The sequence below is a fragment of the Salvelinus alpinus genome, chromosome 2, assembly GCF_045679555.1.
Source record: "Salvelinus alpinus chromosome 2, SLU_Salpinus.1, whole genome shotgun sequence".
NCBI classification, from domain to species: Eukaryota; Metazoa; Chordata; class Actinopteri; order Salmoniformes; family Salmonidae; genus Salvelinus; species Salvelinus alpinus.
The window spans coordinates 123514267-123539795 of NC_092087.1; the positions used below are offsets into that span (position 1 = coordinate 123514267).

At 45.9% G+C, this 25529-nt stretch overlaps 1 protein-coding gene across 5 annotated transcripts in view; it reads right to left on the reverse strand.

The window, feature by feature from the left end:
• LOC139568651 (SH3 and PX domain-containing protein 2A-like) overlaps positions 1-25529 on the reverse strand; it is a 131986-nt gene that overhangs the window by 24859 nt on the left and 81598 nt on the right. For all 5 annotated transcript variants that reach the window (XM_071390625.1, XM_071390623.1, XM_071390622.1 and 2 more), the window contains 2 exons: positions 22599-22727; positions 5138-5251 (listed from right to left, as the gene is read on the reverse strand). In XM_071390625.1, coding sequence (XP_071246726.1) covers positions 5138-5251; positions 22599-22727 — 243 coding nt within the window. The remainder of the gene's footprint in view (positions 1-5137; positions 5252-22598; positions 22728-25529) is intronic.

A 25529-nucleotide genomic window follows, 5' to 3' on the forward strand; every position in this document is an offset into this window, starting at 1 on the left:
TAGAAATCCAATCTGGCTTCTGCTCAGGACGTTGTGTTCGTCAAGGAAATGATGTAGTCTGCTATTTATAATACTGCAGAGAATTTTCCCCAAGTTGCTGTTAACGCAAATTCCTCTGTAATTATTTGGGTCAAATTTGTCTCCATTTTTATAGATTGGTGTGATCAATCCCTGGTTCCAAATATCGGGGAAAATACCTGCAGTGAGGATAATGTTGAAGAGTTTGAGTATAGCCAATTTGAATTTGTGGTCTGTATATTTGATCATTTCATTTAAAATACCATCAGCACCACAGGCCTTTTTGGGTTGGAGATTGCATAGTTTTTCCAATAATTCTTCTTCTGTAATTGGGGTATCCACAGGATTCTGATAGTCTTTGACTGCTAATTCAAGGATTTGTAATTTTTCTTGTATATCTTTTTGTTCTGGGCTCTTTGTTATATTGCTGTAGAGGTTTGCAAAGTGATTTCTCCACATATCCCCATTTTGGATAGCCAATTCCTCATGATGAGGTTTGTTTAATTTATTCCAATTCTCCCAGAAGTGGTTTGATTCTATGGATTCCTCAATTCCATCCAGCTGATTTCTAATGTGCTGTTCCTTTTTTGTTCTTAGGGTGCGTTTGTATTGCTTCAGTGTTTCCCCATATTGAAGGCGTATATTTTTGTTGTCTGGTTCTCTGTGTTTTTGATTAGATATATTTCTCAATGACTTTCTTAGATTTTTGCAATCATTATCAAACCATTTTTCATTATCTGTTATTTTTGGTTTGCTCTTATGCTTCTTTAGATTAGCCAAGGAGGCTAATTTGTAAAATATAAAGTTTATGTTCCTAACGGCCAAATTTACACCTTCATTGCTGAAGGAGAACGTTAAGGCTAAAAAGTTGTCCAGGAGAGATTGTATTTTTTGGCTACTAATTGCTTTTTGGTAGATGTCTGTACTGTTTGCACTCCATCTATAGGCTTGTTTAGTACCATGTAATTTATTGGGCCGTGATGCTTCATGGTTGGGTTCTGCTCTTCTCAGATACACTGTGATTTTACTGTGGTCTGAGAGAGGTGTTAGTGGGCTGACTGTGAAGGCTCTGAGAGACTCTGGGTTTAGGTCGGTGAGGAAGTAGTCTACAGTGCTGCTGCCAAGAGATGAGCTGTAGGTGTACCTACCAAAAGAGTCTCCTCTCAGCCTGCCATTGACTATGTACAGACCCAGTGTTCGACAGAGCCTCAGGAGCTGTAATCCATTTTTGTTTTTCACTTTGTCATAGTTGTTTCTGTGGGGGTATGTGGGGAGGGAAAGGTTGTTGCTTCCTGGTAGGTGTTTATCCCCATGACTGTTAATAGTGTCTTGTTCTTCTGCTGTTCTAGCATTCAGGTCTCCACAGACCAGTACGTTGCCTTGGGCCTGAAAGTGACTAATCTCCCCCTCTAGAATGGAGAAACTCTCTTCATTGAAGTAGGGTGACTCTGAGGGGGGAATGTATGTGGCACAGAGGAAGACGTTTTTATCTGTCAAGATAGCCTCCTTGTTTATTTTTAACCAGATAAAGAATTCTCCTGTTTTGATCAATTCGATTGAATTAATTAGTTCAGATTTATACCATATTAGCATTCCCCCTGAGTCTCTGCCCTGTTTGATTCCTTTTAATTTAGTGGATGGTATGATTATCTCCCTATAACCTAGTGGACAGCCAGTGGAAACATCACCTCTGCACCATGTTTCCTGTAGTACTACAATATCAACATCATCAATTTCTTTCAGGAAGTCTGGGTTTCTGCTCTTTAGCCCAAAAGCAGAGGACTTCAATCCTTGTAAATTCCAACATGCAACGTAAAAAGACTTCATCACTTTTTTCTTTTCTTTTCTTTACCTTTCAAAATGAGACAAACACTCACAATCCAAGAAGAACCATTAAAATAGGACTTTTCAATTAAAGTAAACTCTTATTTTGCAAATGTGATTTGTTTATAATTTAAGATAGAATTTGTGTCATGCCACTTGGGTGGATGTAGTGTGAGAATGGTGGAGTTCATGTGCTCATCTTACCATGACCCTCAGCCCATCACATGTGAGCATAGTAGACTCAGCATTTGTTTGATGTCACTCATTTGGTTGGTGGGGGCTGGGCCAGTTGCTCCTCTCACAGCCTGTGCGTAGCTCTGCCTGCTGGGCTGTGGCTCCTCCAGGTGTGGGTCTGCGGTGGGGGGCAGGGGGGTGGGAGGCCTCGTCTGGGTGGCTCTGAAGCTGGGCTGGGGTGGTCTGTGCTGCGCTGGCTGTGGTGGGCATTGAGGTTGGTGGTGCTGTGGTCGTGGCTGGGGGGTCCAGGGTGCTGGTCCGGGATGTTGTCTCGGTGATCTCGGCAGGGTGGAGATTGCTCTGCTGTTCCTGGGTGGAGAGGTCGGGCTGCGGTTTAAAGCGACGTCCTTGAGAGTCTTGGCAAGGATGGGGACTGTCTCCCTGTACAGGTGAACATGGTCATAGAGACAGTCCAGATCGAGGGTGGGATGGTGGGCCAGGTGTACATTGGGTCGCAGGGCACAGTCCCGGGATAGGCTGGCGTTTATTCTTTGGATTGTGGCAGGGTGGAAGTCCCTCCTTTGTAGAAGGGTTGACACTATGATTCTTGTGTTGGGGAAGATTGCGGAGGCCTTCTCAATCACTCCCCGTAGTGAAGTGGCCACCCTCTCCTGCTGAGCACGCAGGTCGTTGCTTCCGGTGTGTATGATTATGTGGCTTGGCGACCCGAGATGGTTCTTATCAAGCAGCTCCATGGCACTCTGCGTTGTTGGGCACCACACCTTTCTCGTTTTGTGTCTAGGGAAAAGTTTCTTCTCCTGAACATACTTCCCATTTGAGTCCATTAACAGGACGATGTCAGCCAGTGTTTCTTCTGGACTGGGGGGGGCAGAGGGGGGGCTGGTGGGTGTTGGAGCTGGGGTGTGGCTGGTCTGTGTCGGTGCCACTGTCAGTGGGAGGCTGTTCTGTGGGTTGGGGAGGAGGGATGCAGCAGCCAGGGCTGGGGAAGTCTGGCTGGTTGAGCTGGGTTCCTCTGCTGTGTGAGGGCAGGTCATAGGGTGGTGATCTATCTGCTCCTGCAGCCTGTCCTCTGCTCTCTTTCTCTCCTGCAGCTCCTCTGTTAGTGCGGTCAGCTCAATATTGCTGCTCTGCCTGTCTTTTTGGAGCTCTCTCACCTCCTTTGTTAGATCAGCCTGCTCTCTCTTGAGTCCGTCTCTCTCTTGCTGAACCTCTTTCAGCTGTGTTGCAAGGCTGCTGTCCTGCTCTGTCCTCACCTTGGTTAGGAGCTCCTCTAAGGTGTGGTTGTCTGGTTGCTGTTTGCTCACGCTCTCCCTGAGCAGGACCACCTCCCCCTCCAGTTTGGTGAACTCATCCCTCATGGCAGCCATGGTGGTGAGGAGGGCCTGAGCCTGCTCTGCACTGAGGGGGTCGCTCTCCTCCTGGGGCGTGTCCTCCACTATGGTGGGAAGAGAGGTGCTGGATGTGCTTGTTTGGGTGGGGAGGGTAGGGGTGAGGGTGGTGCTGGTGGAGTTTCTCTTGTGGGAGGGCATGTCACTGGTGGTGTCCTTTTCTCTCTCCGCTCTCTCCTTAATGGTCTGAAAGTCTGTTTCAAACAGCCTAATGTTACCTTGCACCATGACAGTTCCAGTCTTGTAGAGGTTGATTGTTATCATGGTGCTGTCAGGGTCGTCTGTCTCTTTGATTTTCAGCTTCCACCCATTACAGATTCCCTCTTTCTTTATGCATGGGTAGTGAGAGCAGACTGCTGAGCGCCATGCATTTGGCTGGTCAGTGAGGAAGATGAGATTACTCACGTCACCGTTTTTGTAGAGGTCTGCAAAAAGGGTTTCTGGCCTCTCCTCTAGTAGTTTCTGTTTAAAAGTTTTCCTCATTGTGTCATTTTTGGCCTTTTTTGGGTAGAGAATGGATTCTGCGCTGAGGGGGAGTGGGGACATGGTGTCTGTGCGCTCTGCTACTACTGCTCCTGCTGCGCTGTTCTGCTGCCCCGTTGCCATGGCAACCGATTTGTTTGTCTGCTGTTCGCGCTACTTTAGTTCAAAAAACAGCAAAAAGAGTGAAAAATCCTCACACAAAAAACTGAAGATATGTTTACAGTTAGTCCGTGCTCCTTTTTGGTTTACTCACTCAGTTTGGTCGTTTGATGTAGTTGTATTAACTGCCCTTGCTAGGTTTGTTCTAGCTCGTTTCTTCTGGCTAGCTTGTTAGTCTGCTGGCTAGGTCTTTGATGTGTAGCTAGCTAGCTAGACTCAAAACTTCTTAACTTGAGGCGCAAAGTTATTTTTATTTTTTTCTATTCTGAATGAATAGAGTTGTTGTTCATTACTTCTTGTCTGGAATTCTTCTTCGATTAGAGTGTTTATCTCATTCTAAAAACAAAAAAAAAATCAAATATATCAGGAGCTCATGTTGAGCATGACTCTCTCTCTCTCTCTCTCTCTCTCTCTTTCTCTCTCTGTGGAGTGACTGCAGTCTGCATTAAGGGGAGCTGGGGGCCACTGCAGCTGCAGAGGACCTGTCATCACATGCTGGGATGTGGCGAGCCAGTTTACAGTGTAACAGTGCCATGGGCCAGCGCGAGGATCATAAAGCAATGTGTCTTAATGAGGGACAGGGAGAGAGCCTTACATACCTTGGTGGCAGTCTATGACACACAAAGCATTACGGCATAATGACTACACTATACCAGGTAGTTTCCATGGGTTACTAAAATCGATGGAAAACAGAGGTAATATGACTTTAACGGTGGGCGAGTGTATGTATGTCTGTGTGTGCATGTCTGCCTGCCTGGGTGTAACACACAGCTAAGGCGCTACAGTGTCATCCCGAAGCACCAAAATGGAAGGTAGCGTATTCTCTAGTGATGAAATATGCCCTCCAAACAATCAGACTAAACATTATTGCAAAAAAAAAAGAGGTCAAAACAAGACAAGACTCCTTCGGAAACAGACACTGGGTTCGTTACAGTGTCTGTTTCCTGCTCTGACCCTGGTCCTCGAGGTTCCTGCTGTCCAAGCACAACTATTAGTTGTCATGCCTAAGGCCTTAGTAATGATGGTAGGGCTATTTAGCAGGGAGAATGGCTGGTGTGTGTGTGTGTTACCTTCTCCTGTCCTGACGGTGCTAAGTTCCAGGTCATCTCTAGTGCCGTTCTGTGAGTCCAGGTATGTGGCCGGCACCCAACCCTGCTCCTCGGCTGTACTGACGAACCACCAACCTATAACAAAGAGACACACACACACATTAGTTTGTGCAGAGTCACGTGGCGACACACACACACACACACACACACACACACACACACACACACACACACACACACACACACACACACACACACACACACACACACACACACACACATTCTTTATACACTATGACACAGAAAGAAAATAGACAGACACACACACACACATTTACCACCCATTCTCCCTGCTAAATATCACTACCATCATTACTAAGGCCTTAGGCATGACACCTAATAGTTGTGCTTGGACTCCAAACACACGTACACATTTTGATTTACATTCAATAATGGAAATATGTCATCGTTCTAGCTCCTTCATCCGCAGCAGTTTGCTAAGGCTATAAATTACAATAACTGTTCTACAATTCCCAAAGAACTCCAGAATTGATCGGGTGTTAGTGTTTGTCTTGGTCTAGGCGTTCATTTATATCGGCTACATGGAGAGCAGTGAAGTGATGTAACCAGGGAACTTTTCACCTGCTTGGAAAGCTGCTATCATTACAAAACCACCAGGCGTTTCAGAGTAGCGGTACTGATCACGGATCAGTTTTCCATTTTAAATCATAATGATTGAGATTATATGGACATGGAGAACCTGATCAGCACTCTAGGGTTAGGTTCACGTTTGAGGGACAGGGTGAGAGCCCATATGTGCCCAGAGTGCACTAAGGAGGTAGAAGTTGTCCCTGAGAGGACACTGAGGAGAGGTAGAAGGACACTAAGGAGGTAGAAGTTGTCCCTCAAGGAGTTAGAAGTTGTCCCTGAACCACAGATCTTGGATCAGATGACCATAACTGAGTTCTAACCTGAAACCATCAAGGGGATTAAATAAGAGCTGACCCTGTATCAGTGCAATGGTTAGGGATTGACTTGAACTTAGTCTCAAAAAGAAAAAAATCCTCGTCTAGTACTTCGAGAGGTGTTTGTGGGACAATACATATTTTTGATTCGAATTGAATCGCCTCTACCTAGACCTGATTGAATGCAAAAACACATGTCAAATCGGGAACCAAACCAAACCGAAACAAAAAGAGAGAGGAAAAGAAGCCATCGATCCCTCCCTGACAGTTAGCATGTGTCTTTGTGTTTTAGTTCTGCAGCGGTAGCACGAATCCAGATTCTCCGACTGTCTATTCGAAGTTCGGAGGCTCCCCAAGCATTTCATCCGTAACATTTGGATTCAAAGTGGACTATTCAGAGTCGTAAATAGTAGGGAAGCTGCCTTTCAGTGAACCTCGAAGATACAGGATAATTTATGACTTTCTGCAGCCTATAACGCAACCAGGCGTACGCCATATGCTAACACGCACAGGCGCACTCTTGACGGATGCACGTATGTACACATTCACAATAACTCACACGCTCTGACAGTATGAAAGAGAAGAGAGTGAGGCAACGAGCACAACAATTTTTTTTCTCTCCAATAGAGTCCAACAATCAGCTCTTGACTGTATTAACAGTCATATGGCGAGGTCCTATAATGTGGTTTGATACCACATTGTGCGCACACACACACACACACACACACACACACACACACACACACACACACACACACACACACACTAACACACAGGCTTGAGTAAATCAAGTCCTCACACACCCCATTTTATGTCTCTGCAAGACCCGCCAAGTCACATTGGGAAATGAGACCTATTTGACCCATATGGAAAACATGTCTGTGTACAACAGTTTCTTCATCGGAAAAAAATAACCTTGGTCATTGGTAGGGTTGCGAAATTCCAGTAACTTCCCAAATATTCCTTGGTTTTCCATAAATCCAGGTTGGAAGTCACTCATAACAAGACTACTATAGCAATACTATGTTTGAAGCTCTGAATGGTCCACCACAGTGTTTGAGGCTTCAACCCATAGGCATTGTCTAAAAGGCATTGAAGTTCAAAGTAGGTCCCACAGTAGACATTACAGCAGAGTCTGGGGTCTGACAGCACACAGTACAGTGAGTTTGGAAACCTGTCAGAATCGGTTGGCTTCACAAAATGCTAAGAATACTATGCAAATTATGCAATGCTAATGTTTAGCCTAGCGAAAAAACGCTAACGTTGGACTGACTGTAGAGGCATAGGTTTTCCTCAGTGCTAACTGCCAACGTGGATTTGACATTGTGACATTGATGCTATGCTAATTCATTATTATGCTACTGTTGGCTAGCTAGTTCCTAGACTGAACATATGTTTTGATGAATGGCATTCAACACATATAGTAGTGAGATGAGAGGCAGTACGGTAGGGCTCTCCTTTCTTTTTTAAAGTCCTACATTCAATGTGTGAAACATGCTCCCTCGATAAAAATTGCCAATACCATACGAAACACATTCACTTTTATGTGCCGACTCAATGGAAGTTGGTCATAGTTTTAGCGAAGAAACTTTATAGATCAAGCTACCGCAAATGTTCAAAAGAAAATAATCCCACCCATCCACCTCTATGGAATTCGGCCATAGTTTAGCAAAGAGACAATTCAGGAGCCATTTTCTTCAAAAGGTCACCTGACTTGACAAGCGGAGGATATACAGTCTCCTAAATCCCTATGTGACAGGGTCCTGGTGAGCCACAGCCATTATCAGCTGCATGTGTGAGCTGCCACGGCTGTATATCACTGCCTACCTAGTAGGGGCTAATAGAAATAGGTCACGGCTGTGTGCGTGTCTGCCAGCCTCTCCCAGGCTGACAAACACCACAAGGCTTTGACAAGGCCCAGCTCCCCTATACATTCACCTCCCAGGCTGACAAACACCACAAGGCTTTGACAAGGCCCAGCTCCCCTATACATTCACCTCCCAGGCTGACAGACACCACAAGGCTTTGACAAGGCCCAGCTCCCCTATACATTCACCTCCCAGGCTGACAGACACCACAAGGTTTTGACAAGGCCCAGCTCCCCTATACATTCACCTCCCAGGCTGACAGACACCACAAGGCTTTGACAAGGCCCAGCTCCCCTATACATTCACCTCCCAGGCTGACAGACACCACAAGGCTTTGACAAGGCCCAGCTCCCCTATACATTCAGCTCCCAGGCTGACAGACACCACAAGGCTTTGACAAGGCCCAGCTCCCCTATACATTCACCTCCCAGGCTGACAGACACCACAAGGCTTTGACAAGGCCCAGCTCCCCTATACATTCACCTCCCAGGCTGACAAACACCACAAGGCTTTGACAAGGCCCAGCTCCCCTATACATTCACCTCCCAGGCTGACAGACACCACATGGCTTTGACAAGGCCCAGCTCCCCTATACATTCACCTCCCAGGCTGACAGACACCACATGGCTTTGACAAGGCCCAGCTTTCCTATACATTCACCTCCCAGGCTGACAAACACCACAAGGCTTTGACAAGGCCCAGCTCCCCTATACATTCACCTCCCAGGCTGACAGACACCACAATCAATCAATCAATCAATCAATCAATCAATTTTATTTTATATAGCCCTTCGTACATCAGCTAATATCTCGAAGTGCTGTACAGACACACAGCCTAAAACCCCAAACAGCTAGTAATGCAGGTGTAGAAGCACAGTGGCTAGGAAAAACTCCCTAGAAAGGCCAAAACCTAGGAAGAAACCTAGAAAGGAACCAGGCTATGAGGGGTGGCCAGTCCTCTTCTGGCTGTGCCGGGTGGAGATTATAACAGAACTATGCCAAGATGTTCAAAAATGTTCATAAGTGACAAGCATGGTCAAATAATAATCATGAATAATTTTCAGTTGGCTTTTCATAGCCGATCATCAAGAGCCTTGAGGCTCTCATTCACCTCCCAGGCTGACCACAAGGCTTTGGCAAGGCCCAGCTCCCCTATACATTCACCTCCCAGGCTGACAGACATCACATGGCTTTGACAAGGCCCAGCTCCCCTATACATTCACCTCCCAGGCTGACAGACACCACATGGCTTGACAAGGCCCAGCTCCCCTATACATTCACCTCCCAGGCTGACAGACACCACAAGGCTTTGACAAGGCCCAGCTCCCCTATACATTCACCTCCCAGGCTGACAGACACCACAAGGCTTTGACAAGGCCCAGCTCCCCTATACATTCAGCTCCCAGGCTGACAGACACCACATGGCTTTGACAAGGCCCAGCTCCCCTATACATTCACCTCCCAGGCTGACAGACACCACATGGCTTTGACAAGGCCCAGCTCCCCTATACATTCACCTCCCAGGCTGACAGACACCACATGGCTTTGACAAGGCCCAGCTCCCCTATACATTCACCTCCCAGGCTGACAGACACCACATGGCTTTGACAAGGCCCAGCTCCCCTATACATTCAGCTCCCAGGCTGACAGACACCACAAGGCTTTGACAAGGCCCAGCTCCCCTATACATTCACCTCCCAGGCTGACAGACACCACGTGGCTTTGACAAGGCCCAGCTCCCCTATACATTCACCTCCCAGGCTGACAGACACCACATGGCTTTGACAAGGCCCAGCTCCCCTATACATTCACCTCCCAGGCTGACAGACACCACATGGCTTTGACAAGGCCCAGCTCCCCTATACATTCACCTCCCAGGCTGACGGACACCACATGGCTTTGACAAGGCCCAGCTCCCCTATACATTCACCTCCCAGGCTGACAGACACCACAAGGCTTTGACAAGGCCCAGCTCCCCTATACATTCACCTCCCAGGCTGACAGACACCACGTGGCTTTGACAAGGCCCAGCTCCCCTATACATTCACCTCCCAGGCTGACAGACACCACATGGCTTTGACAAGGCCCAGCTCCCCTATACATTCACCTCCCAGGCTGACAGACACCACATGGCTTTGACAATGCCCAGCTCCCCTATACATTCAGCTCCCAGGCTGACAGACACCACATGGCTTTGACAAGGCCCAGCTCCCCTATACATTCAGCTCCCAGGCTGACAGACACCACATGGCTTTGACAAGGCCCAGCTCCCCTATACATCCACCTCCCAGGCTGACAGACACCACATGGCTTTGACAAGGCCCAGCTCCCCTATACATCCACCTCCCAGGCTGACAGACACCACATGGCTTTGACAAGGCCCAGCTCCCCTATACATCCACCTCCCAGGCTGACAGACACCACATGGCTTTGACAAGGCCCAGCTCCCCTATACATCCACCTCCCAGGCTGACAGACACCACATGGCTTTGACAAGGCCCAGCTCCCCTATACATCCACCTCCCAGGCTGACAGACACCACATGGCTTTGACAAGGCCCAGCTCCCCTATACATCCACCTCCCAGGCTGACAGACACCACATGGCTTTGACAAGGCCCAGTTCGCCTATAAATCCAGTTCTGAAGAAAGTCAGATGCGGTAAAAGAGCAGAGAAATTAGAAACAGAAAGGCTGCTGGATCTCGTCACACATTTATTTATTTATTTTTATTTAACCTTTATTTAACCAGGTAGGCAAATTGAGAACACGTTCTCATTTACAATTGCGACCTGGCCAAGATAAAGCAAAGCAGTTCGACACATACAACAACACATAGTTACACATGGAGTAAAACAAACATATAGTCAATAATACAGTGAAAAAAAATAAGTCTATATACAATGTGAGCAAGTGAGGTGAGATAAGGGAGGTGAAGGCAAACAAATATATGTATAAATAAATAAAAATATAAAAAGGCCATGGAGGCGAAGTGAGTACAACACAGCAAGTAAATAAAAACTAAAAAACACTGGAATGGTTGGTTTGCAGTGGAAGAAAGTGCAAAGTAGAGACAGAAATAATGGGGTGCAAAGGAGCAAAATAAATTAATAAATAAATACAGTAGGTAAAGAGGTAGTTGTTTGGGCTAAATTGTAGATGGGTTATGTACAGGTGCAGTAATCTATGAGCTGCTCTGACAGCTGGTGCTTAAAGCTAGTGAGGGAGATAGGTGTTTCCAGTTTCAGAGATTTTTGTAGTTCGTTCCAGTCATTGGCAGCAGAGAACTGGAAGGAGAGGCGTCCAAAGGAAGAATTAGTTTTGGGGGTGACTAGAGAGATATACCTGCTGGAGCGCGTGCTACAGGTAGGTGCTGCTATGGTGACCAGCGAGCTGAGATAAGGGGGGACTTTACCTAGCAGGGTCTTGTAGATGACCTGGAACCAGTGGGTTTGGCGACGAGTATGAAGCGAGGGCCAGCCAACGAGAGTGTACAGGTCGCAGTGGTGGGTAGTATATGGGGCTTTGGTGACAAAACGGATGGCACTGTGATAGACTGCATCCAATTTATTGAGTAGGGTTTTGGAGGCTATTTTGTAAATGACATCACCGAAGTCGAGGATTGGTAGGATGGTCAGTTTTACAAGGGTATGTTTGGCAGCATGAGTAAAGGATGCTTTGTTGCGGAATAGGAAGCCAATTCTAGATTTGACTTTGGATTGGAGATGTTTGATGTGAGTCTGGAAGGAGAGTTTACAGTCTAACCAGACACCTAGGTATTTGTAGTTGTCCACATATTCTAAGTCAGAGCCGTCCAAAGTAGTGATGTTGGACAGGCGGGCAGGAGCAGGCAGCGATCGGTTGAAGAGCATGCATTTGGTTTTACTTGTATTTAAGAGCAGTTGGAGGCCACGGAAGGAGAGTTGTATGGCATTGAAGCTCGCCTGGAGGGTTGTTAACACAGTGTCAAAAGAAGGGCCAGAAGTATACAGAATAGTGTCGTCTGCGTAGAGGTGGATCAGAGAATCACCAGCAGCAAGAGCGACATCATTGATGTAAACAGAGAAGAGAGTCGGTCCAAGAATTGAACCCTGTGGCACCCCCATAGAGACTGCCAGAGGCCCGGACAACAGACCCTCCGATTTGACACACTGAACTCGATCAGAGAAGTAGTTGGTGAACCAGGCGAGGCAATCATTAGAGAAACCAAGGCTGTCGAGTCTGCCAATGAGGATGTGGTGATTGACAGAGTCAAAAGCCTTGGCCAGGTCAATGAATACGGCTGCACAGTATTGTTTCCTATCGATGGCGGTTACGATATCGTTTATGACCTTGAGCGTGGCTGAGGTGCACCCATGACCAACTCTGAAACCAGATTGCATAGCGGAGAAGGTGTGGTGTGATTCGAAATGGTCGGTAATCTGTTTGTTGACTTGGCTTTCGAAGACCTTAGAAAGGCAGGGTAGGATAGATATAGGTCTGTAGCAGTTAGGGTCAAGGGTGTCCCCCCCTTTGAAGAGGGGGATAACCGCAGCTGCTTTCCAATCTTTGGGGATCTCAGACGACACGAAAGAGAGGTTGAAGAGGCTAGTAATAGGGGTGGCAACAATTTCAGCAGATAGTTTTAGAAAGAAAGGGTCCAGATTATCTAGCCCGGCTGATTTGTAAGGGTCCAGATTTTGCAGCTCATTAAGAACATCAGCTGACTGTATTTGGGAGAAAGAGAAATGGGGAAGGCTTGGGCGAGTAGCAGAGGGGAGGGCAGTGCTGTTGTCCGGGGTAGGGGTAGCCAGGTGGAAAGCATGGCCAGCCGTAGAAAAATGCTTATTGAAATTCTCAACACATAGGCAGTTACCAGAGTGGAGAGAGACTGTGGAGGAAGAGAGAGAGAGAGAGAGAGACCAGAGGGAGAAAGCGAGGGAACGCTCTCATATGTTCCAACCAACTACTGTCCGTGTGTCAACATTTTCCAGGAAACTCACTCTGTCCAACTGCAATATGGACAGAAGCTGGTTCTTTCTCTTTTCTCTTCTCTCTCTCTTTCAGGACAGTTGTTAGTAGGAAGTTAGTTGGTGTTCCCTCTTTCTGGCCGTGCCATTTAGCCTCCAGACAGACAGGCTATAAACGCTGTTTTCCCAGAGAAGAGAGAAGACATCCCCCTTGGAGAAGACTCGAGTCAGGGTTTGCCCATTCACACAGTGGAAGCCAATTGGCTTGGCGGCTCAATTAGGCTCCAAGAGATTTATCATGGGATTGAGCTGTTTACGTGGCATTGTCTGATGTTGACCATGTTTGTTGTGTCTTTTCTGTTTGTTGGCGGGGTTTGTTGTGTTTTGTGTGGGAAAAATCGCGAAAATGTTTCACGTAGCCTGGGGTGTTCGAGCGGTCGACGCTACTGCCTCTGGATAACAAGTACTAACGCTGCGAGCATGGGTTCAAATCTGACCCACCACTTTAGCAATTCCTCTCCTCCTATAAACTTCTTTCTATCTATCCTGTCCAATAAACACAGAAAATATGTTTATTTTCTGTAGTGGGACGGCCACACCACCTAAACGATGAGTTAATCATAAAATGCTACAAGAGCTGTTATTGGAAGCACACATGTCTTGTTTGATTACAGTGGCTAACATTACCATATTACATCAACTATGAATGTAATAACCATTGCTGACGGTCAGTTATTTTAAGTGACTATATGTTCTAAAATAGCTATATGTCTTGCTGTACTGTACTGCACGTGTATGGAATACGTTACAGTGCAGGTGGACTAGAGAGAGACTAAAGGGGAAATCTGGGATTCAAACAACAACAAATAGACCATGTTTTCCTCGAAAGGTTATGAATCATAGAACATGGAAAAGTGGAAAAACAAGTGTCATTCTCCGGCAGGGATGGGACGCGGGCGGGGGGGCAGGGCAGTAAGGGGGGTTGTGGGCAGCTGTAAAAATGAAACAAGCTAAAACAAGACATATAAAAGGCGGGTCGGCTAATCAACTGCATATTGACCACCATCTGAACAGACAGTAGAGTAGAAAGTAAAAGGAATGGGCTGTTGTTTCAACAGGTTTCAGTCATCATGGCAGTGTTATTGGTTGCAGGGACCCATGTGTGTGTGTGGTGTGTGTGTGTGTGTGTGTGTGTGTGTGTGTGTGTGTGTGTGTGTGTGTGTGTGTGTGTGTGTGTGTGTGTGTGTGTGTGTGTGTGTGTGTGTGTGTGTGTGTGTGTGTGTGTGTGTCCACTGGGTTCCCACACACCAGACTAGAAACCGTGCTTAGGCTGAGTTCACTCGACCTCAAACAACGCAGTAAAAAGGCATTTAGAGGAATACGCTCATGAGTGCTCATTTCCTGTCTAAGTACGATCCTTTTACTGTACAGGTGCCTTGTCAAAATTAAATCAGACCACTTTTTAGGCAGCCTTTGACTACAATAAACACTAGATTCTGGGTCCGGGTTGTGTTCTGACAGAAATGACCCAGTTTGCTCTACTTCATCGGATTCATGATGTGGAACTAAAGATAACCATCGTAAAAGGTCAAAGAGTGTCAGCTGCAAAACCTTCTTAACATTGACAGTACTCCTGCTGGTTTAACCCAGACAGTAACGAGTAGGCTAATTACAGTTCCACTGTGTTGTGCTTTGGTAGAACATAGGTTGGGTTTAGCAGAGTGCAGTGCTTTCTCCCGCTTTCCCTCTCTCTCTCTCCATCTCCCCCTTTCGCTCAGTGAGAATAAGGTCACATGGAAAACAAATGCTACAGTAATTGTGCAGAACATACTCATCATTGGCTGGTAAATGCCTAGTAGGGAGAGAAAGATGGAGACAGAGAGAGTGGGTGACAGAGAGAGAGAGAGAGGAGAGAGAGAGAGGAGAGAGAGACAGAGGGTGATCATTTAAAAAGAGAGAGAGCGGGGGTGAAGGTGAGAAAGAGATGGAGTGCTGGAATGAAAAAGGGAGAGAGAGAGAGCAGTAGGGAGCTAAAGTGAAGGATATACGGAGAGAGAGCGAGAGAGAGGGAAAGAGAGAGCAGATGTTTGGCCAGGGCTTCAAAGCGGGGAGTAATCCACGCACTTCCCCGTCCAAAATCACCACAGAACCTTTCCTTTCACTTTCTATATTTGGCCTGATGAAACGGAGAAACGGGACGGGGCTATCAAAACGTTTCGTCAACGACACTTATTTCAAATGTGCCTTTGAGGAAACCAAGGGATCCCGCGATGTGATTGTGTTACTCATTGCATTGCTTTGCCATAATGAACAACAGATCTGATATGTGATATGAGCTCTGAGTTGGATGCGGCTGAGCCCGAGTCAGGAAGACAGAATATTGAATTGAACCACAACGTGCGCTTTCTGCAGAGTAAGCAGAACTAAGGGACACAGAAAGCTGAGGCTTAAAATAGAACCATAATAATTACGGAGGCTCGGGAGGTCTAAACCGAGACTGGAGAATCAGGCCTAGAAGGCAGAGACTATTCTCATCCTTATATCTAATCACACAAACCCTGTGGGTGAGCAAGATACTGTATAGGTTGCAACAAAGTATATACAGTACGTAATCAAATCTGAAGCTAATACAGAACGAGATTATACAATTTTTTATTTAGTTTGTTTGTATTTTACCCCCTTATTCTCCCCAATTGCGTGATATCCAATTGCGTTCCAACTACGATCTTGTCTCATCGCTGCAACTCCCCAACGGGCTTGGGAGAGGCGAAGGTCGAGTCATGCGTACTCCGAAACATGACCCGCCAAACTGCGCTTCTTTACACCCGGCCGCTTAGTCAGCCTGCAGGCGCCTGGCCCTCCACAAGGAGTCACTAAAGTGCGATGAGCCAAGTAAAGTCCCCCAGGCCAAACCCTCCACCAACCCGGACGACGCTGGTCCAATCGTGCGCCGCCCTATGGGACTCCCGGTCAAGGCCAGTTGTGACACAGCCTGGGATCGAACCCGGGTCTGTAGTGATGCCTGAAGCACTGCGATAAGTGCCTTAGACGGCTGCGCCACTCGGGAGGCCTGAACGAGATTATTTAATTAGGGAAATTGGATTGAAATCCCATCAAGACCTCCAAGTCGATACAGTATATGATATGATAAACGCCTAGTTAGGCCTTAGGGATATGATTTTGTTGGATGGGATCAAACGAAGAACAGCCAAAATCTCTCTGACATCAGAGTCTTTTAATAACAAGTTCCTTTGAACACATTTTCGTTCCCTTTAGTGTGAACTTTGTTTGAAAAGATGGTGTAGCAAATTGGAAATGTAAAGAGACATAAAACATCCCATGTATAAAAATCACCCAAGACGGGATACATCAAAGCATCGTCTGATCATTCTAACTGAGGGGAAGTTATGAGGATACCCGAATCCTCAAGCTGGTCGGTTCCTTCCTAGAGAGTCACAGTTTATTTCGAGGCCCCACATCTTTATTGACAATGTCTAACGGGACGGTAGACAGAGGAACTCACATCCCACTGTGGAGATTGGGTTACCTTGCTTTAAGTTTTCATAAAACATGGGGGTTTGGTTACTGTTAGCTGTGTTACAAGTGGAAGGGGATAGCGTGGTGGAAGGAAGTTCATTAGACCGTGTTGACTAAATATCACGCTCAGCATGCCTGGGCTAAGTCCCCAGGCCTTGAACTTGAACCGCTCTCTCTCTCTCTTCTCTGTGTGTGTGTGTGTGTGTGTGCGTGTGCGTGTGCGTGTGCGTGTGCGTGTGTGTGTGCGTGTGTGTGTGTGTCTGTGTGTGTGGGGAGTTATGTTCAGGGTTTGGGTTACGGGTAAAGGTTAGGGTCATGGTGAGGGTTAGGTTAAGGAATTTAAATTTAAATACATTTTAGGTCCCCACGAGGATAGAAGAACATAACGTTTGTGTGTGTGTGAGAGACCCATCTCAAAGCTTCCTTCCAGCTAAGTACCCCCTGTGTCATGCTGGCCATTTCAAAGCATGGGAGGTGCGGCTAACGCTAAGCTAGCTTTAGCCATGCATATCACCTCAGTAATCATGCTAATGGCAACAAGCTCTATTTCAAAAACCTGTAGGTGAGTCTTTTGGCCAGCTATGGCCTTTCATGTGACCCTATCGACACAGAAGATTCTAAAGGGCTTATAGGTAACCTCTCTGTTGAGTCGATTGACGTAGATTAGCAACTCTTGTGCCTCTGGGTGAAAAGCTACGCTAAGGCTACGGGTAGCATGTAGAGTATGACTAATAGCCAGCTACGCTATCTGTTGGCTTATAGCTATCTCTTGGCTTATAAGTATTACTTCCTCATTGAAGCTGGCTATCCATTTTAACAGCCTGACCAGGACATCCTTTAAGCAAACCTCTCTAGTGCTAAACGCTCTTTGATTGAAGCCGTCTGTCCGATTTGATTGCCTAGAGGTGAGGCGGCACAACTTTTAAAGGAAGAACAACTGTATAGGCTATGTGAGACTACAGATGTAGGATCTTCATTTGAGCGAGTTTGCTACAGCAGGAAAATAATCATGCAGCAACAGGAAATTAGAATTATTATGTGGATTATAAGTAATATAATACATTTACATTTTGTAGGGGTTGATACATTTTTCGTAAGGGAAAATCAAGTCTGAAATTTCAAAGTGGAAATTACAAACTTCAGAAGCATTTTTAAACCTCAAATACAATACAAGGTTCTGTACGGAAAGTTCCCCTGCAACAGGGTGATCAAATTCATATCCTACATCTGTATGGCCTCTTGTGTGTGAGGCCTGTCTTCAGCAGCCCTCTGGCCAAGATTCTGACGGTTTACAACCTTATCGGCGTGACTGAAGACAGAAGAGCAGGCTAGGCTGTCCGTTTCAAATGTAGCCTCAAGGTGAGACTAGCGCTAAACTACCTGTAGCCAGAGTGATGGAGTGTAGGATTTGACACAAATTGTGTTCCTCCCTATGTAAAACTTGGCCCAGTGCTTTCCCCTACTAAAGCTGATCTACACAGGGCCCCAGGCCAAGGCAAACAACACCCACATCCCAGCCCAGCCCAAACTCAGTCAAAACTGGGTAGATTTCAGGAAAGACTATGTGGGTTAGTGGGGGCTATGCCAACCTAACTTTCTCCGCTGTGGACACAGCAGGCAGCGAGAGAGGGTAGGTGGGGGTGGTGTGTGTGTGTGCGTTTGAGCCTGTGTGTGTTTATGCGTGCGTGTTTGCATGTGCATACATAATTTCACGCATGTGTGTGAGTACGTGACCATGAGCCTGTGTGTGTTCATGCGTGCGTGTTTGCATGTGCATACATAATTTCACGCATGTGTGTGAGTACGTGACCATGAGCCTGTGGGTGTTTATGCGTGTGTGTTTGCATGTGCATACATAATTTCACGCATGTGTGTGAATACGTGACCATGTGTGTGAATGTGTGTCTAGGCGGGTTTTGTACGGTAAGCGTGCCTAAGCTCTTTAGGACTATGGTGACAAATTCCCCCATTCAACCTGGCAAAGATCGCATAGAGAGAGAGGCGAGGGGCAAATGTCTTCTCCGGCTGGGCTTGTGGGCTGAGGGAGCGGCACAGTAACCCAAAGGGATCTTGTTTGCTGCATAGCATCACAGTCCTCCTGCAAGATCCATTAGGCCGGGGTAAGCACACAGAAAATAGGGACATTTTCCATATTCAGCTACAGTATGGAGCCACAGCATGGAGGCCCAGTTGCATTGATTAACCAGTCATTTTCGTGAAACTATGGCATCAGATTTGTTAGCGTATGGTCAACTATAACAGAGCCAAAACTGAACAAATAAAGACAGACCTACCAGTCTTCAAAGACTATTTTATATAATATACATTTGACATCACCTACAGTTGAAGTCGGAAGTTTACATAAACCTTAGCCAAATACATTTAAACTCCGTTTTTCACAATTCCTGACATTTAATCCAAGTAAAAATTCCCAGTCTTAGGTCAGTTAGGATCACCACTTTATTTTAAGAATGTGAAATGTCAGAATAATAGTAGAGAGAATGATTTATTTCAGCTTTTATTTCTTCCATCACATTCCCAGTGGGTCAGAAGTTTACATACACTCAATTAGTATTTGGTAGCATTTCCTTTAAATTGTTTAACTTGAGTCAAACATTTTGGGTAGCCTTCCACAAGCTTCCCACAATAAGTTGGGTGAATTTTGGCCCATTCCTCCTGACAGAGCTGGTGTAACTGAGTCAGGTTTGTAGGCCTACTTGCTCGCACAAGCTTTTTCAGTTCTGCCCACAAATTGTCAATGTGATTGAGGTCAGGGCTTTGTGATGGCCCCTCCAATACCTTGACTTTGTTGTCCTTAACTTCACCAGGGTAGGGGGCAGCATTTGGAATTTTGGATGAAAAGCGTGCCCAAATTCCGACTTCAACTGTATATCATGAGGATAACAACTTTGCAGGAAGCACAATAAACGGATTGCTCAATATAACGTCTGGTCACACATGCAAGTGATGTTTTTCCCATGTGAGGCCTCTTCCCTCCAGACTCTCTGTGATTTCCCATGTCCAAGGAATGACCGGGGTGGGAGAAAACCAGGACACTGGCCCATACATAGCCTCCACTCCTCCTTTTCTCCTTCTCTTTCCCTCCTTTCAAGAGGATTCTGGCGTGTCCTCCTACTTGCCCTTCCATAAATCTCTCTTTACTAGATAGTAGCTCGTAAATCTCCGGACAGACAGTTAGACACATATCTCACAGCCAAAACTCATGACATCAGCACACACCCACCAAACATACACACACACACCCACACACCCACACACACACACACACACACACACACACCCACACACACACACACACACACACACCCACACACACACACACACACACACACACACACACACACACACACACACACACACACACACATTGTACAGTCTCACGTAGCGATACTGGTGTCTTGTTGACTGTGAAATAGCTGGCGTTGAACTAGAGCGCACGCGGCCGATAACTTCTCGCAGTAGGGGTAGGGTATAACAATAACATCCGACTCGGGATTAGGAACCCGCGACTATCGAGGTAAACAGTGCATGAAGCGGAAAAAACTGATGCTACAGTAAAGTGGTTTACTGCAGTGGATGTTTTGTCATTGGCTGTTGCTTGACCCGAACCATTCCTAACTGCATATGATATACTGTATAGAGATTGTATGGAGAGGAGAGTAAAAAGCACAGAGTCTGGATAAGATTGGTAGAAGCTAACTTAAAAGCATAAGTTGTCATAATGCCGAGATGCATGGGGTGAGGAACATTAAAGCAACATTAAAATAACATTAAAGAAATAGGGGGTCTGGTAAATTGGGAGATTGCAATGTTAAATTACCGTCTGTGTTTCTGCGATCAAAATGTCAAAGGACATAAACAAGCAGAGCTGTGGAGACTCCAAGGTCGCAATAAAGTGCTGAAAAAGTGACAGGGTTTCTGGGATATACAAGGCACTAGGACTTGTTTGGTTTGGCATAGCCTGCCAATGATGTCATCGTAGACCGTTGCTCTAGTTCTTTGGCCTAATGGTGGAGAGATATGGAGACGTTTGAGCATGTTTACAGTAACCTTCAACTCCAACGACAGTCACTAGACAGCTTGTTTCCTTATGAATGATATTTTGTTTGTTTTTCCTGCACTTTTGTACTGAAACTGTCTGAGATTTTATGGATCTTTTTCAGGTTTAGTCTGTGCACTAGTTTGAGTATATGAGCGTTCAGCTCCAGTGACAGCACAGCTTGTTTTCTTATTTGTTTTTATATTTTTGTATTGAAACTGTCCGAGTACTGAATATTTACGGATCTTGTCCTAGTTTAGTTTTAATGTGCCCGATCGTGGGGGTAATTGGGGTTTCCAATGCAGTGTGTCAGTGCCACCAATAATTGTATAATTATGGCGTGGTTTTGGCATACGCACAGGCAATTAACTTTTGAATATTCATCAAACAAAACATATAATGACTCTCACTCTAGCGTGTGACTCTTACAAAATCTCTGGGAATCGAAGCCTCTTCAAGTCACATATCTCTCAAAACATAACTCAATGCAGCTTAAAGGCTGACAGTACGAAACCTCACAAAAGAGACTGAGAAGAGAGACTGAAAAAAAACACATGACATTTCACATTTACATCTTAGTCATTTAGCGGACAATCTTCGCTAAAGGGACTTTGGACGATCAGTTCATTTAACTAAGATAGGTAAAAACAAGCAGATCTCACAATCATTGCAATACTGCACGTCCCAGCGTTCACATTTTCTGATGACATTAAGATTCCCCTTCGCCATGTGTGACATTGAATACATTGAATATTCACAGAAGAAGATCGGCATTGCAAAAACATCTACACCTCTATTCTCATACGGAGTTTGGCGGAACTGCCGCTTTGGCCAGCGCGGACAATTGTCTCACTGTACTGACAATGAATGGAATGGGAAATACAGCAAAAAGCTGTTCAAACAGCCTGATGTCAAAAACATATGGGGCTGAAAGAGTGGGGGGGGGGGGGTGTCAACTGTTGAAGGATAGTGGGTTGCTGGGTCGATTGTAAAACTAAAGAAAAAGGGAGATCCATTAGCATAACGACTCAAAGACGTGCTAAAGACGCTGTGAGAAAACACACACACCAATATTTGAAAGAAAGATGTGTGTGGATGTATCACTGCCAAAGGGTTTTCTGCTGATGGTAGACTGATAGGCTGTTGTGGTTGTTAATTAATCTTGAGTTGTGCAAGCTGTCAATGGCTTGTTACCATGGCAAGTTAGATCCAGCTCTCGTGTTGCTAAATCGAGTTGGCATAGATGAAAACAAAACGTAAAGGGCAACATACTCACATTGACTTTTCACTCAACCGATTTTATTCAGGGTTTTATTCAGAGCAAACTGTTACTAATTCAACAACTCAACTGCCATGTCCTTGGTTTTTGATAACATTGTGAAGTACAATGAAATTGGAGGCAAACATAAGGGTGAAAATAGTACACGCAGCCAGGTATCCCAAGGCTTCCAAATAACAAGTATGGAATAAAGCTGGTGAGGCAGAATTGATCTCTCTGCCTCTGTCTCCCTGGCTCTTTCTCCCCTCAAAACTTTGCTCGTTGCCTTTCCAAGATGGAACTCGTAACACATCTCACTCCCCACTAAAGTAAAGTAGACTATTAATTATAAGTCCACATTCCTGCTGCACAAGGCAACAGATTGGCCTCCAGCCAAACGCTGCCACATGCACACGCACAAACACACACGCTACACCTTCACACAAACCCAAGCATGCAAGCACAGACAAACACACACCTACTCACAACACACAGACACACCGGACTGCTGGCCAAACGGCAAGCCTCCAGGACAGAGAGAACGCTTAAGGGAGCGACAGAGGTAGAGAGGGAGGGGGGGGAGAAAAGGGGGGATCCTTGAGGACAAAGAGGGGCAGAGGGAAGGAAACAGAACATGGAGTGACACCATGAGAGGAAAGAAGGAAGGTAGGTGTGTGTGTGTGTGTGTGTGTGTGTGTGTGTGTGTGTGTGTGTGTGTGTGTGTGTGTGTGTGTGTGTGTGTGTGTGTGTGTGTGTGTGTGTGTGTGTGTGTGTGTCTGTTTGTGAGAGAGAAAGATAAGTAAAATACAACACAAAGCAGTACATACAGCATGAAAACACACTACTCACCGCTCTCGCTCTTCTCGATCACGTCCACCGTCTCCCCGGCCTGCAGGCTGATCTCAGAGTTCTCCTGCCTCTCGTAGTTGGCCACCACCACGTACTGCTCCAGCACCATAGGGTCCGAGCTGTCAATGCCTGCACGGGAGGACGGGAAGAAACACGCCGTCAGCCAGCTCCCAGTCCCCACCATGGCACCCCTACCCCGTGGCGGGCGCAAGCGCCCGCCGCCACCGCGCGCCCGGTAACGGTATGCCGCCATAGGCCGAATCCGCGCCGTTGCTCCTCCCCAGCCAATCAGAACGCTCGCTCAGGATATTATTGCTGCATTTTATTCCCAAACGTCTGGCCATATAGTGGAACCTTCCCCCGGCCCACACCAACGGACCAGGAAGCATTTGAAAGAAGTCAAAATGAAAAAGGAGGGATGAAATAAAGAGAGAGAAAAACGTGTTCTCCGTTACGGGGCCTCCATAATCGAAACAAACGTCCGAAGGAAATGGAGATGAAGGGAAGAGAGGATAAAAGAAAGAGAAAGGGAGGAGAGGAGAGGACAGGGAGAACTGCTGAACGGTTGGAGTTGGAGACAGACTCGAGTCGGGACTGGAAGAATAGAAAAAGTTTTCCTCTGGAAAATCAGTAGTGTGGCTTGCTCTCTCTCTCTCCCCTGCTCTCTCTCTCTGTTTGGGAGCCTGCCGTTGGACGAGGAGTAGGGGGTTGTACCACGCCAATCAAGGCAGTCAGGCCTACAGGGCCTTAAATAGAAACATATGAGTGGGACGGAGAGAGAGAGAGAGAGAGAGAGGGGGGGGGGGGGGGGGAAGAAAACAAGAGTGCGGCATAACCCAAGTTGAAACGCTTTCTTCTTGTGTTTCACATAAACATAGGCCCAGCATCTGTCTCTTTCTCCTTGTTTCCCCTCTCTCTTCTTCTCATTCTAGCTCCCAATGATAAACTCTTGAGTGCCAGCAATGACTTCATTTACAAAGTTCACGTGGTGTGTGTTTGATTTAAGTCACAAGCACTGTTTGTTGACGTTTTTCTACGCATTGGTATGATTGTACCAACGCTTTGGAATTTTTCTTCAAATTGTAACTCATTTCCTGCCCTCTAAAAGGCTCTACTTGATTTCTCTTCGTCCTTTTTCATAAATACAATGATGTCTTATCCAACCTGCGTCTGAAGAGTTTAAATATACATCCCATGTATTCCTAAATTGATATCACAGCACTCCAGTAAAGTGAATTACCCTCCACCACTAACTCTTTGTCTAGGATTCAATAGACAAGGGGACGCGATCCGTTGCCCAGTGAATAGCACCATGTCAACACGTGTGTCCCTTTATGACATGTCTGTTGTTTATGTCTCTTTTCCAGGAGCATTTCCAAACGTCACGAGGAGAAACCCCAAACACAGGCAGCCATCTTTGTTTTCTAGGCACCTAGCTAGGTCCGAGGACCTCCACTTTCTGTGCGAACGAATGTGGAAACCAAACATTGGACACACACACACACACACGGACATGCGTTCTGCGAATTCTTGTGGACATTGATTTGTGAGCAGACATAAAAGGTAGTGAAGTAAGAGAAATGGTCAAAACAGAAGAACATGCAGGAGGCAGATGATCCTAAAACACACTACTGTGTGTGTGTGTGTGTGTGTGTGTGTGTGTGTGTGTGTGTGTGTGTGTGTGTGTGTGTGTTACTGTTGTGTGAAAGGGTCTGGGTAACAGTCATAATATTGCTCCACAGCACCTGGCTAGTTGCTACTGCATGTAGATCTCTGTCCTATTCTATTTTATTATTTTCTACTCTAGTCCAATAATTATCAAAAAGAATAATCATTACAAATATCAGTGCATAACAAGTACTGTAAGTGGGAAAATGAAGACAGTGCCCCGTCAGCATAATTCTACACCCACCCAAATGCTGTATCCATATGAATATGGTTATACTGTATGATTGTTACCAGCTATTGTATCATTCTATCATTCCGCCTGTGTATTTGCTATAGCCTGGTCATAGATCTGTTTGTACTGTCTTGTCAAATCCTATTGTCATTGCCATGACAGACCATAGACAGAGCTGGCTATACAGCACAAACATATCTGGGAGCAAGCCTCGAATTTCAAAGCAACACCTTGGCTAAAGACTAATATGGCCCTTGGTCGAAAGTAGTGCACTAAATAGGGAACAGGGTGCAATTTGGGACTCAGATATTTGGGACTCAGTGCTATAAGCCAATTAAAATGATTGTGATGTAATAATTCAATGGGATTTAAAGACAGGTTATTTCCCAATCCGTTGACACAAGATGTCTGTCAAACGTTTATCATTGAGAACATGGCGAAATTCAATTTCTACGGTCAAATAAACAACAGCTAACAAAACTAAGTATTATAAAACGAGCGTTGCAACATCCTAACGTTGCGATGTCGCAAGGAAGAGAGACGGGATTAAGAAATGCAGCGTTTTAACGGTCAAACTCAAGACGCTTCATTGGAATATAACACAGTTAAGTATCTCCACATGGGCCTATATAAACAAAAAGGCTAGCCAACAACACAAGGTAACGCTGTTAGTCTTTACTCCTCATCGAAGATTCCCCTGTCTGTGACTGCTTAATATGGTCAAATAAAGACAATGATTGAGTCTCAAATCTTTCTGATGGGCCTTATATTTCCTATTTCCTATCTCCTATTCCCTTACCCCTCCCTCTACTCGTGTTGTTTGAGAACGGAAAGTATTTTCCTTTCTCTTAACCCTTATGACAGCATAATATTACTCTGATTCCCTACAGTGAGTTCACTATTACTATATAGCCAACCCCTATGTGGGCTCGGGTCAAAGGTAGTGCACTATATAGGGCATAGGGTGTAATTTGAGATATGGCCAAAGCACATGCAGGACAATTAACACATGTAAGGCGCTACAGGGTGAA